The 15,298-nt window shown below is 37.1% G+C and overlaps 1 protein-coding gene across 2 annotated transcripts in view; it reads right to left on the bottom strand.

The window, feature by feature from the left end:
- Nucleotides 1-15,298, bottom strand: part of LOC145679768 (uncharacterized) — a 56,796-nt gene that overhangs the window by 26,710 nt on the left and 14,788 nt on the right. The window contains exons 1-2 of one of the 2 annotated variants that reach the window (XM_081750325.1): nucleotides 3,701-3,955; nucleotides 590-1,921 (exon numbers count right to left, since the gene is read on the bottom strand). In XM_081750325.1, coding sequence (XP_081606451.1) covers nucleotides 590-1,856 — 1,267 coding nt within the window. In that variant the 5' untranslated portion in view covers nucleotides 1,857-1,921; nucleotides 3,701-3,955. Of the gene's footprint in view, nucleotides 1-589; nucleotides 1,922-3,700; nucleotides 3,956-15,298 lie in introns of those variants that run through there. The other variant, XM_081750324.1, reaches the window with a different exon arrangement.

Genomic DNA, 15,298 nt, shown 5'->3' with positions numbered 1-15,298 from the left:
TAATAAAACTTCATGACTGTGCTGTCAATCTGATGACTAAAGCTGCCTCCAAATTCAATTCAGCATTTCTGCTGGTTGGTAGCTCAACGAATTCAGTTTTACCTAAAAGAAAGAATATACATTTCTTCTTATTTAAAAAAATCCATGTGAGGATTCACGAATAAGACAACAGAATCGTTTAAGGAAACAGGATTGCAGAATTATAAGGCGTGGAAAGGAAGGCAAAAAGAAATTTTGTAGCAATTATGGTGAAGCATAAAATTGAAGCTTGAAGCATGAAGTATACCAAGGACATGGTTTTATTGAGTACTAAATGGACTTTATACGTATATTGCTGGTCAGAAGGTGCACATTCAACTGAGTAAGAGCTTTCTAGAGCATAATTATATTTTCCTAATTCAAGTATTCGCCTCATATTGTTGGGTCAATACCGAATATTGTGAGCTATCACCACAAGTCAAACCAGGAACGACGTGGGAAAAAACACAAGTGCTAACCATTGGCCACATTCATGCACTATTGCATACTGAAAGATTGAACATAACATGTGAATGAAATATTAACTTTAAAAAATAATAAACATAATTACTTGTCCTTCTAAAGATGAATCCTTGTATTAGCAGGTTGACGCAACAAGTGCATATTAACTTCTCGCATCGACAGATTTCAGGAAGGAAAGTCTTTTTTCTCTTGATGAAGTTAATGAGTCCGTTCTTCTCTTCTTGCTGTTCAATTTTAACATGAACGTCAAAGTCAGCATCCCTGGCAGGCGGCCGTCTCCTCTCTCTTCTACCTGTGGTATCACCGTCACCGTTATGATGAGCTTTCTGATGTGCAACACCAACGACAGCAAGCTCCCCTGCATGACTAGCTTTCTGAAATTTTTTTGGTCGTCGTTTTCTAATAACTTTTACCTTTGATGACGTTTCTTCCGCCGGTTCAACCTCAAAATCTTCTTCTCTTACTTCATCACTGTAATCATGATCATCCTCCTCCTCTTCTTCCTTTTCAGATCGTGTTATAGTAACACTACCTCCATGATGGTGTACCACGCCACTAGAAGCTTCTCCCGGCGCATGATGAGTTTTCTTAAGAATTTTTTTCCGACGTTGCTTTCTGGATACTTTTACTTTGGATGATGATTCTCCTTCTGCTTTAGGCTCAACATCTTCACCACTTTCCATTTCTTCTTCTTCATCTTCCTCCTCCTCTATCTGTTCTTTATTCTTAGCTTTTGTAGTGGTAACACTACCGCTATGATAATGAACATTACTAACGACAGAATCTCCTGGCACATGCTTAGTTTTACGAAGTTTCTTTGTGCGTGGTCTCTTGGATGTTTTAACTTTAGATGACGACTCTGCCCCTCGTTCAACTTCCAAATCTTCACCTTCTTCTTCTTCCTCCTCCTCCTCTTCCTCTACCCGTTCTTCGTTTTTAACTTCTGTTGTGCTAGCACCTCCACCATGTTGATGATGCAGTTTATGATGAGCAAGGGCTATCCCGCCGTGAGCTGCTATATGTCCAGCTTTCAAAAGTTTCTCTGTTCGTGATTGTCTAACTACTTTTGATTGCGATGAAGACTCAGCCACTGATTCATCTTCCACCTCTTTTATATCTTTTTGTCTTTTCTCTCTTCTTTCATTACTCACTGGTCTCTCACACATATCATCAGGAACATAATCACTTTGAATTTGTTCCTGCGGTTTATTTTCCGCTACCCCTGTTTTAGATAAGTTTAATGTCCCATTTTTCTGTAATTCGTATTCAGGAAGTTCAATATCCAAATCCTTCAAATTAGAGCTTAATACTTCTAGTTCCTTCACCAAGTTAGATACATTAGGATCATCTTGCATCAACGTAAGATCAGCAGTATACTTTGTTTGGTTTTCACTTTTATCTAACTCAAAATTTGTTGCACCTGTAAATAAGAGTGAGAAGAACATTGTATTAATAATGTTATTCAATGCAAGATGGAACACAAGGTGAATGCGCACTCCAACTAAATATAAATTAACAGAAAAGATACGAAACACAAATTACTAACAACCTACTATTCCAATTAATATATATATTTTAAAACGTCTTTCCTGAACATAGTAGCTTATTAAAACTTTCCTACTAATTAACGTATTAACTTCTTCAGTGATCGATTTTCTTTTCTCCAAGTGTTACGATTATAATATTTTGTAAGAAATGCAAACATGCAATATAAAAAGAGGGATGAAAGAAACAAAATTCGTTGTGCTATTTCTTAAGCTATCCTAAGTGACATATAGTGGATTTGCAACCTTTTATTTCAAATCTTCCACAATAGTAATCTTGTTTTCATTATTACAAATAAAACAAATTGAAATACCTTGAGCTTATGTTATAGCTCTATTTACGGATTTGTTTCTCTCTTCCTATTGCGCAACAAATTTACTTTGTTACAGTCTCGCGATGGGCGACATGGGCATGCGCCGCGAAACTGTAGGCCCATGGTCGCCATAGAGGTGTATCCTCTAAATGTGATAACGCATCCGATATTGTATCCAAGTCCTTGAATTCTAAAGAGGCATGATGAAATCTAAGTATATCACAACGCACGGTGGTAAAATCTTTGAACCGTGACGTAATTGGAATCAGAACTTAGTAGTGATCTGATAATATAGAGTAAATTACAAGTACATAGCACATGAATTAAAATTTAAATAAAATGTCAAGAGAATTTTGAAACAGAATGTTGTATTCAGTCCAAAATAAATTGCACTAACAACGTGCAACTATAGCACTGAGATCCAACAACATGCGTATACGACAGATAAATAATCCCAATTAACATAAGTTGGATTGGTTAGCTTTGGTCAAGTTAGAACGTCATATGCAGAAGTTCAAAGCATGCATAGAATAGTTGCAAGTTTATTTCAGAGCAAACAAAATGATGGAAGTAAATAACCATAACTGTAAACAATAGATCTTGCTAGATATATATTAGATAGAAGTAGGTTAATGATAAGAACGTCGTATTTCATCTTCATATAAGTAAAATAGTATTTAGTATTTGTTTATTACAAGATGACGGTAGAACAAATCATTCTTGAAACGAATTAAATGTAACCAGATAAATTAAATTCCTTATATATTGCGCGTAGCATTATTTACTTTTAACAACATTCGTACTATTTTCGTATAGATTAATTTATCATCACTTATTCTCAGTAATAATAACGATAACTAATACATTTTACATAAATCGTTCCACTAGACTTTACTTTCGAAGAACTGCAAATCTTTTACCGGTACATATTAATTCTAGTTCCTTTAGTTTCATGTTATCATGCATCAGCTGTTCCAGAAATCACGTAGCAAACCATCGTACCTCACTTATATACATCTAACAACATTAAAGACTTCCATTGTGATAGCAGTACTTTGCTCTTTATTCCCATTTATTAAGAACTTCGCATACTTTACTTCTTAATATGTTACTATAGAGTTAGAATAAATTTTCTTATTGTACATGTAAGTAACATGAAGTTTTACTGAATCAACTAGTTGGCACTTTAACCACAAAATGGAAAATCAGCGAAACAAGCAGCTTACTTGAAGTTACCATTAATTGTGAGATTTAAATGTAAATATAAAATAATACATGAATTTGGTGTTTTGTCGTTATCCCGGATTGTTAAAGAAAGGGGGACGGAGCCCCTAAACTTACTTTTACAGACACATAATCTGCTGGTATTTTCTCTCCGTCATGAAATTAACAGAATAATAATACACACAATTATATAACAAGAAGTTCTTATGTAAAAACTACTAAAATATTATGCTTTTTCTTCTTCTATCAGCATGGATTTCTGTTATGGTTCAGACCATATTCCAAGTCCCCTTAACGCATCTTCTGTAACTAGATTGAGAACAAGGTATCTTCAACAAAATTAACATGAACTTCATTAAATATTTCAGAATAATAACAAGATTGTAATGCTCATACTGAAAGGAGCATTACACTTATTTGTATAAAAATAAAAGAACAACTTGTAAATACAAACTGAAAATAGTCTGAAGAGCTATATTTCATAGTAAAAAATTTCTGACAGATTTGACTTTTAATTTCTGCATTCTACGGAACAAGGTGCACAACACGTCTTGACTAAATTTTTATTGATGTGATGACAGAAAGGAAAATACTGGTATTGGAAACAGTGGAGATGAAGGAATGTTATCCCTCTTTACTCCTGGGAACATGTTTCACATCATACTCAATGTGTATTACTAATATTTTCATAGTAATTCTTTGATTCCTGGGGAAAAAATTAAATCACTAGTGACAGTAAAGAAATGAAGGAAGGCAACAAGTTCGAATTTGTTTCAAAGATATTTTTAGCATATCCAGATAAATGAAACTAAATCTTATATAAGGGTGAACGTTTCTAAAAATAATCATTCAGCATCTCGAATAATCAGTTAGTAAACAAAACTCATTGCCGTATTTTATGTTTTATCACCTTATATAATGGTTTGGACAACTTGCATTCTCACATCTATATTCTCGATCTCCCAGCTGAAAGGCACTCTAAGCTCTAGTCCAACTGGAATTCTTGTAACGTTGATGAAAAGGTTGTAAAATTACATGAATTTTCCTATTTCAAAGACCAAGAGCATGTTCAATCTGATCAGTAAAATATAAATTTTTAAGTGATTAATATTAACTGATATGTAATTATATGGCTGGGTCCTAAAATAGTTATTGTTATTTTAAATTTATTTTTAATATTATTCCAACGTCTATGATAGAGGACCAATGACATCAGTATAACTGAAGTTGCATTGTGCTTTGCATGATTGTAATTCATTCAAAATTGATAAATGTCTATACGATTCCGAAATAAGTTAATGGATATGCACTCCATACAACGTAGACCTCTGAACGTAATGATAAGTCTGTAGTCTAAAAAGCAAATTACAAAATTCCACAGGTACATTCGCACTCTGTATATTTTTTCTTTCATTCCTAAGTTTCATTTCCTTCTAACTATACTGGACATAACTTCAATTGTGAGAGATTTTGTTTTTTAAATTATCAACTTCAGTTGACTCAGTAATTGCAAAATGAAAATATTCCAAAAATGAAGGGGGAAAATTGAAATACCCAACCGCTGTATAACTAAATATCCAATATAATTATCTTTTGTTTGTTTTCTAAAAGTAAGGTATCGTGGAATGTTCTCCTTTTTCCACTCACTGATTCAACCTAACATTTGTCTTCTACAAATATGAAATTTAAAATAAATTTATGTATGCTGTTAGCTCGTAAAAATTTGATAACAATTTACGTTTCAAAAATATATAAAACTTTTTGAAAACCTATGGAAAGAAAATGGTTGTGTTAACGATTAAGTTTCAACAAAGAAAGAAAAAGAAGAAGGTAATGAACAATGAAAAATAGGAAGGAAAAAAGAAAGGGAGAAATTATAACACTCAAAACGTAATAAAGAGCGCCCATTATTGCGTTCGATAAGTTTCATTTTACACTTGTGGGTTGGTTTTATAAGTTAATGGAGATTGGAATTTTAAGGTGCTTCGAAATCACTTCCTCAGAATGCTTACGTTACTCAGCCTGAGAAAGAGTGAAAAGTTGTAAATCATTACTTTTGTTTCTAACGAAATTACATTCTTTTCTTGACAAGTAGTTATACAATCATGTATAAAGTGCGCAATCCTGTACATTGAAAATGGTGCGGTTTAACAATTTAGCTTGTCAGAAACTCTACAATATATATATATATTAGGGCGAAGCGAAAAATCACTTTTCTATATATCGAAAACGCAATAGTGCGGAAAAGTTGTCAATTGATATTGATAAAATACTGTAAAAATTTCGTCGCTGAAATCAAATATCTTCCGGTGGCGAATCGCAAAAAAAGATTTTGTGTCTTTCTAGGGTATGCAAACCCGCCGTACACATAATTTGTTTTGAGTTTCTACGGTCATTGAACAAATTATTACCTATATTTCTTAACTTAAGCAGTCTATAAAATTGAATAAATAATTTATAGATGATTTAGGCAGATTTGGAACCATAAAGTAGCCCATTTTAGCGAAACAAAGTATTGTATATCATACACTGTACTTGTGATTTCATATAAACAGTGTTGGGCAAAATCAAAATCAATTGAAAGTAATTGCTCTGAAAATTAATTGCAATTGATTTCAATCGCAATTGATTTAAATTTGTAATTGACAATTAATTTCAATTGCAATTGAATTCAATCATAAAATTTACAATTAAATTTTCGTCAATTGTTAATTCTTAATTGGTCACCAGGCAATTGAAATTTTAAATTGTTAATTGTCAATTGCAAAGGGTGCAATTGAAAAATTTAATTGTTAATTGCAATTGACAATTGAAACTAATAATTGTTAATTGTAATTGTTAATTGCAATTGAAATCAGCAATTAAAAATGAAGACAAGAAGATGTGAGTATATTGTGTTGTCTACTGGTTACTGTTTTACCTATTTCAAATAAGGTACTTATAAGAAATGCTGGATAACTACCATCCCTTCGCCAACCTGGGAAGAAAGCCGTGAAACTAAGTATTTTTTTAAATATATTATGTTTATGTTTCTATCTCCCTCGAAAGAATTCTATGTGCCCGTCATGCATACAATAGGAATGGGCACGAGCGAGTTAGAGCGAGTTTTCTTTAAAACTCGACTCGACTGGAAGCACACATCTTTGAGCTCGACTCGAGAATTCGGTTCGAAAACTTTCCCCCAACTCGACTCGAATTCGGATCGAGTTTCCATCGAGTCGAGGCAAAACGAGCCAATCCGAGCTAAATCCTTTGTGTAGTTCCAAGTACAACTCTCTTCAAGTATCCTAGATAGACAATATAATTATCAATGATACTACTCTATTACTATAACTATTATTATACCACCGTGTATCTGTATAAACATGGAATATAGGCTGTTTGTATTTGAATACTAAAAATTAGTTGACTGTCGATCTCGGTCATCAAGAAATCTTCAGGAGGCAAGGACTTCGGTCACGAGGTTCTAGGTTTGAGTTCAGGAGGAGCAAGTATTCGGGCTCGAGCCAAAAATTGTTAAAAGTTATAGGACTCCAGCCAAACATGTTCAAAACTGCTCGACCGGGGTTTAGGGTTGTCAACGACTCAAGCGGCTCGCTCACTGCTCATTCACTTATCGAGCTGAATCGAGAAGTGAGCCAAGCCAACAGCTCATCTAACCGAGCCAGCTCGAGCCTATGGCTCACACGAGCCGAACCGAACCGAGCTGATTGCTTACCCCAACCGAGCCGGTTCGAGCCATCGGCTCAGTTAAGCTGACTCGAACCCAGCCTATGGACTCGTTTCAACGGAACTGGTTCGAGCCATTGGCTCCAATCGAGCCGAGTCGATGACTCGCCTCTACCGAGCCGGCTCAAGCCATCGGTTCAATTGAGCCTAGTCGATGGGTCATCCCAGCTAAGCCAGCTCAAGCTGTATGCTCAGTTGAACCGAGCTGAGCGGGTTGACACCACTATCCCGGTTGGGCTTCTACTTTGGCTAAAAAATTGGACTGTACAGTTCTCAGCCTTGATGGTAAGAACTACAGTATATACTCATAGTATATACAGTATTGGTGCTCATGGCGTCATTAACTTGTTCCCCGACCAGCGAATTTCGAGGTACTTTGTTTTGCATCTTTATTGCATCTTTTGTGTCGCTTTATGCGCCTATTCCCACATTTTGTGCGTCACCGGAAGTGGGTCAAAATGGACCTACAAATATGGCAGAACAAGCTATTGCTGTTCGTCACCAATGAATTTCGAGATCGTTTCCTTCACATCGTTTTGTGCCGTTTTGTGCGTCTACTTCCACGTTTTGTCCGTCATGGGAAGTGGGTTAAAATGGGTCCCCAAGGTGGGACGAAAATAAATCACTGTTCCGTCACCAACGAATTTCGAGGTCGCTTCTTTCGCATCGTTTAGTACCAGTATCTTGCCGTTTTGAGCGCGTATTTTCACGTTTCGTTTGTCACCGGAAGTGGGTCGAAATGGGCTTCCAAGATGGGACGAAAATGACCAAGAATTTCGCCACTATCGAATTTCGAGGTCGTTAATTTCATATTGAGTACCCTTTTGTGCATCTATTTCGACGTTTTGTGCGTCACTGCAAGACGGTCAAAATGGGCCTCAAATGTGGGACGAAAATGACCCACTCCTCCGCTACTAACGAATTTCGTGGTCCTTCCTTTCGCATCGACTAGTGAATATTCGTGCCGTTTCGTTCCCCTATTTCCACGTTTAGTGCGTCATCGGAAGTGGGTCAAAATCGGCTTCCAAGATGGGACGAAAATGACCCATTGCTCCGCCACTATCGAATTTCGAGGTCATTTATTTCACATCGCGAACCCTTTTGTGCGCCTATTTCGACGTTTTGTGCGTCACTGGAAGACGGTCAAAATGGGTCTCAAAGGTGGGACGAAAATGACCCATTGCTCCGCCACTATCGAATTTCGAGGTCCTTTCTTTCGCATCGACTAGTGATTTTGCGTGTCGTTTCGTTCTCCTATTTCCACATTTTGAGCGTCACCGGAAGTGTGTCAAAATTATCAGATAAAATATCAATGTAAACAAACTGAACAGCGGGAGAACAATTAAGAAACATTTCTAAAATTGGATATATTTTCTGTGAATATATATCCAACAACGTACATGTGTTTTCATTGGGAAGGCCGATGGGGCTGAATTTGAACGTAAACCATATATGGAGTGTCACTATACCTCTGAGCAACCCCAATAAATATGGATTCGACACAAATATTGGTCATTTTCTACTACTTTTACATGTCCCGGTGAACGCCCCCCCCCTCAGACCCCCTTGGTTCGAATTGTGAAAAAAAATCTCATCTAAGCCCCAGCCGATACCACAAAAACTATGAATGTGACACTAACATATGCCATCTTCTACTACCTTTTACATATCCCGCTAAAAGCCCCTATGATCCTCTGGTTCCAATTTTGAAAAAACGCCTCTGACCCGCAGCCGATAGGGGCTGTATTTGGAAGTCAACGCCTGTGGAAGTATCACCATTCATCTCAGCGATAGCGAAAACTATGGATTTGACACTAATATCGGTCATTTTCCATTATTTTTACATGTTTCGCAATTCCCCACTCCCGGTGACTCCCGGCCCGCAAACAGTGATGGCTAAATTTGACAATCATCGCTAATGAAAGTATCACCATTGATCTCAGCGACCGCGAAAACTACGGATTTGACACTAATATCGGTCATTGTGGATTATGTTTACATGTCTCGTGATCCCCTTTATAATGCCCCCCTTCCTTAGCTAATGGGAGCTAAATGTAAAGTAAACGCGGTCTTGAGATTCACCATTGAGCTCAGCGACCCCGAAAACTGGATTTGACATTAATATTGGTCATTTTTGATTATTTTTACATGTCTCGGAACTCCTCCTTCTGGTGACCCAAAGCCCGCATACAACGGTGGGTGAATTTGAAAGTCATCGCTAATGGTAGTGTCACCATTGATCTCAGCAACCGCGAAAACTATGGATTTGACACTAATATCAGTCATTTTGGATTACTTTTACGTTTCTCCCCCCCCCCCACCCGTTAACCCACGGCTCGCAGCCGAATATGGTGAATTTGGAAGTTAATGCGATCAGAGTTTTACCATGATCTCAGCGACCGCGAAAACTATGAAGTCGACACTGATATCGGTCATTTTTACTACATTTACATGTTCCTGTAAACGCCCCTCTGAGACTCCCTGGTTCGAATTTTGTCAAAAACGCTTCGCCTTGGTGTGGGACCTGGACCAAGGTATTTTTGACCACAATTTGGTAGCTCTCGGTCAACTTGTCTGGTCTCCAGGCCGGTCTCGGTAAACGTCCCCCTGAGACCTCCCTAGTTCAAAATTTGAAAAAAAAAAACTCTTCATCTTGATCTGGGGCCTAGACCAAGGTACCCATGACCAAATTTTGAAAAGTTTCGGTCCACTCGTCTGGTTCACAGGCCGCACAAAGATAGACAGACAGACACAAACAAACTCTATTTTATTTATAATAGAAAGGTCAGATCCGCCCTTATTGTAATAAAGTGATGCTTGAGCGATTGATTGTAGAAACTCAAACTCCGATGAGTGATAATTTCATAGGCTTGTTTTATTACAAGTTTAAACTCTTTAGTCAATAAAAAAGAGGGCTTGAATCATGGGTCAGAGTTGATGACAGTAGATCTGTGGGTCACAGTGAGTGAGAGTGGTTCATGGTGGGTGGTGGTCAAGGTGGGTCACGGTGGGTTGTGGGTCACGATGGGTGGTGAGTCAATTGGTCGTGGCTAAAGTTTTCATTGTCCCACGCCCTCTCTGAACTACAGTGTTGAAAATTAATCAGTGAAAATCAATTGCAATTGATCAATCAATTGAAAGTAATTGCTGTGGAAATCAACTGCAATTGAATTAATTGCCAATTAATTTCAATTGCAATTGAATTTCTGAATTCAATTGCAATTACTTTCCACTGCAATTACTTTCTATCAATTGATTAATTGCAATTGATTCTCCATTATTAATGGCCAACTGCAATTAACAATTAACCATTACTTACTTCAATTGTTAATTGCAATTAACAATTAAATTTACAAATTAATTGTTAATTGTTAATTCAATTGAAATTTGCCCAACACTGCATATAAGGTTCTAGCATTGAATTAATATGCCGATAAATGTGTTGATTTTCATTATAATTTTTCCTTCAAGAGTCTTTTTCCTTTAAAAATATCTCGTACTGCTTTATAGAGTTTACCTTCCTCCCCTGCATAAGAATTCAATTTGGACTAGTCCAATTGATAGTAGTAGTATTAAAATGAAACAACGTTAGTATTCGATAACTTTCTTCGAGTGTGGAAGACGATCTTTTGAAGGTAATTTTGCTGGGTTAACATTACGTTTCAGTGTTTACTTCATTGTGCGTAGTTGATAAGTGTATAAACAGTTTGTATTTGTACTGTAAATTAACTTTGTGTAATGTGTGTGAGATCTGTATTTTATATCAATATTGAAACTCTAACCATGCCGAAGATAAGAACAAGATTAAGAACGACTCACTCCCTGTTTGGACATTCAGCTGAACTTTCAGGTGTGCAGTTCCCCACAAAATCAGATGTAATGAAGCATTGTTTTCAATTGGTAGAGCTTGATGAGAGTGAGAAAGGGTACGAGTATGATCGATCTGTAAAGAAGTTGGCGAGAGACGTTGCTCAGTGTGTGAAATCTGTTTAGTACAAGGTTTCCTTCCCTACTGTGTCGTTAGAAAGTATAGTTCAGCTTCTACTTACCTTGCTCGGAAAGTATACAAGAAGTTTATTAAATCTGAGAAGAAAACGAAAGCTTCTGCTAGTTTCCAGAAAAAATGATTTATTTAAACAAGATTACACGAATTCTTTGATATATATGTTCCTGTAAATGTCATGAACTTTCCATGTGCTCATTAGAATTGAGAAAGAAAGTACAAGGAAGGAGTGGACATTTTTGCAAGATCAGAGAACAACACGAGTAGCCGGAATAGAGAGAGTTGACTACGAGGAGACTTGAAAACTAATCGTACGCACTAAAAGTAAATCACGAGAGACCACCCGCCCACAGTCTTCTTACACATCACAAACGAGTACTTCTAATGAACTCCAGAGATAATCTTCTGATGGCGATGGGTCAGATGTTGATGATTACTTCGCAAAACAAAAGAATATTAGAGAAAACAGAAGCAAGCAGCAACGACATGTCCTTAGACTTCTAGTTATGCTGGCAGACCGATTTCGAACATCTGGTTGTGTAACTGCTTTGATAGCAATAGCTACATTGCAATCTTTTGGGACAATGGATCAAAAAAAAAAATGCTGGCTAGATGATAGACCGCTCAAAAACCCAGCGAGAAAGGGAAAATATACGACAAAGGGAAGTGCTAGTGGCCAAAGGATAGATTCTTAGAGGCTTGTACTTTGATGGTCTATCAAACTCTGTGCAGGAAAGAGACTGGAGGTCGCTGGTTTTCAGTAAAAAGATACTCTACTTGTAAAGATGAAGCTAAACACGTGTAGCTAAATAATAACTTCTTCAAGACACCTACCACAAAAGGAGCGGCAATTGGTCCAAGAAGTAATCCAAAATAACTGTTATTTCGCACACCCGGAGAATGTTTTGCTTTCTATGGTTGACGATGAAAAACTTCACGTCAGAAAAGAAGCATGGAGAAGATAGTCAACATAATGGGAAAAGCTAGGAATGAGAAGAGTAGATATTATGACATAGGAAGACGAAACGAGGAAGACCAGCTAAAGTAGACAATCGGTCACATTAAAAAAAATGCTACCAAAGCTCAATTTTAATGCAAACTATTACACAGACCTTATTAATTGGGAATCAATTGAAGTGACGCATCCTCCAGCGCTGTCTTGTTTTCCAAAAAAGAACTTGAAATCTACAGTGATAACCGTGAACATCCAGGCATCAAAAGAGCTTTGAAATATTCCTCTCACATTAAGAGTACAGAACGCTGAGTGAAACTTGTAACAGAAGCATCTGCAGCAGTTTGTGGCAGAGGTGGTTTTATCAGACTTAAACTAAAAGTACCGATTTGTAAACAAAAAAGTAGAAACAAAGGCAAACTATGCAAATAACCAAAGATCTAATTTTGAATATACGTGTATGTATGACAATGTGGGCATGGGAGGGACCTGACCTGCACCCAGGTCCTCGTCGTAGATTTTGGGTCGTTTCACTGAAACAAGCTGAGAGGTGCTGAAAAAATATGTATTTTGTATCGAATAGATCGTCATTTTGATCAAATTGGCTAGTGTGTGATTCAAAATGTGCCTAAATCATGCAGAAAATATTTCTTAAATTTTATATATTACTTAAGAAATGTAGATAATACTTGTTCATTTACCGTAGAAACACAAAGGAGTGATGTGTACGGCGTGTTTGCATACCCTATAAAGACAAAATACTTTTGGCAATTCGCCACCCGAAGATATTCGATTTCAGCGACAAAATTTTTACAGTATCTTATTAACATCAATTGACAACTTTTCCGCACTATTGCGTTTTCGATATATAAAAAAGTGATTTTTCGCTCCACCCTAATGTATGTATATATATATATAAACTTTTTTAATACTTTCTATTCGCAGTTAGAAATAAATTATATTTGAAAACATAAAGGCTACAGGATATAACTAATTTCAAAAAATCTTATGTAGGGTACGTTTAAATATAGAGCTTCCGGGAAGAATTTTTAACATACTGTACAATACTGTTTTTTGTAATAGATTTAGCCTACGAATTTTACCTTTTGAATCATTACATGAAGTATAGTATGCCACGTTTCATATTTCGGGTATGCGACAGTAAGTTAACTCGTAATTACATTACAAACAAACAAGGAAAGAAAACGGAAAAAAGCAATGTTTATGGATAAGCATTCACTATAAAACAGTAAGACTCTTAAAGCAAGCAAACGTAAACTCTAAAGTGTTTTTGAATGTGTGCTCTCGTCTGCGCCATTTTAAAGGAGGAAATTACGCACCCATAGGTGCGCACAAACATGCCGCACAAAAAATCCACACTAGTGGGTTTTACTCCTCTTCCCTGAGAAACCGCGTCTTGTCGCGGCCCGCTCGTGACTAATGGCAGAATCTTCTCTCTGCAACAACCAGCAGTAGTCTGCAAGCATGTTGCAATTCGATTTTCTTTGATAACGACGTTCGAGTTCCTTCAGGTCCTGATGAAATTTCTCTCCTTGTTCCTCACTCACCACCCCAAGATTGTCTGGAAAATAGTCCAAAAGGGAAAACAGCATGTGCACTTTCCAACTCATGTTACAACCCAATTCTTTAAAACACAGTAGCATTCATTCCAACATGTCTTTATTGTTTGAATCCTTTCTGTTTCCAAGAAAGTTTTTCGCTACATCTCGGAAAGCTTGCCATGCTGAACGCTCGTTCTGGTTCATGACATTTTCAAAATTTGCGTCACCAGCAAGTTTCCTAATATCTAGCCCATCGAAGATGCCCTTTTTAATTTTTGCATTACTGATGCCAGGAAATTTTTGATACAGATATTTGAAGCACTCATCTTCAGTACCTAGAGCCTTTACAAATTGCTTCATTAAGCCAAGCTTAATGTGAAGGGGAGGTAACAGTATATCATGTGCATTAACAAGACTTGCGCGTTGTAAGTTTTTCGAACCAACATTCCACTGCCTATCTGGCCATTCCTTTTGGGTCCAGTGGACTGCCCTTGCCCGACTGTCCCCCTCACACAGAAAGCATGGAAATTTGGTATAGCTTGACTGTTGACCCAACAGAAGACCGATGATTTTAAAATCCGGACATAATTGCCATTGATTGATGTTCGTGGTATTGTATCTTGTTCAACATCAAATCAAGGTTTTCGTAGCTTTCCCTAATGACAACAGAATAAGCAACTGGAATGGACGCTAGCTTCTTTCCGTTGTGTAGGAGTACATACTTCAAACTCAGCTTGAAGCATCGATGAAGAGTCTCCATTGCGATCGATTATAGCCAGGAGATTCTAATTCTAGTATTAACTCCAGAATGTTGTTGCAAAATACTATATTATCTTCTGCAGAAAAGAAAGCAGCAAATTCTTGTTCACAATGTCTGTGTAGTATTACTTGTCACAATAATAGTACGTCGTATCAGGTATCAACAAATTTTTCTCCTTTAGTCGTGATCCCAGTAGTTCGCGCAGATTCCTTTGTGAGACCAAGGTCACGAACTAAATCATTTAAACCACCCTATTCATAAAGTATAGGCTCTGTTGATTCTTGTGGTTCAAAGTCCGAATCGTCATTGTTGTCACTAGGAGATTCGGAATAGGCTTCGTTTAATTGGTCTGGTGGCTGTGGGACAGGTATGTCAGGACCATGGGATACTGGTAAACTGACGGATGGAATTGTAGTTGGGTAAGCAATTTTAGTCCTGTTCCTACTGTTGAAACCTTTCACATTCACAGAAGAAAAGTAGCAATTGGTGGTGTATTCAGTAGGCTCACGCCACACAGTGGGGACTCGAAAGACAATGCTCGTCTTTCACACTTCATCCATTGCCGCAGTTATTCGATGTATGTTCGACAAGCCTTATGTGGTGCCCACGACTTGTCCTGTTCTCCCAATGCTATACCAAAATACTCAAGATAAGCCTTTCGTACAAAGGAAGTTATATTGCGCTGTTGTTTCATGGGCACAAATGTTCT

The sequence above is a fragment of the Thermobia domestica genome, chromosome 2 (genome assembly GCF_964235325.1).
Source record: "Thermobia domestica chromosome 2, izTheDome1.hap1.1, whole genome shotgun sequence".
Classification (NCBI taxonomy): domain Eukaryota; kingdom Metazoa; phylum Arthropoda; class Insecta; order Zygentoma; family Lepismatidae; genus Thermobia; species Thermobia domestica.
Note: the sequence above shows the minus strand (reverse complement) of the source record. Positions and strands in the feature narration are given on the sequence as shown.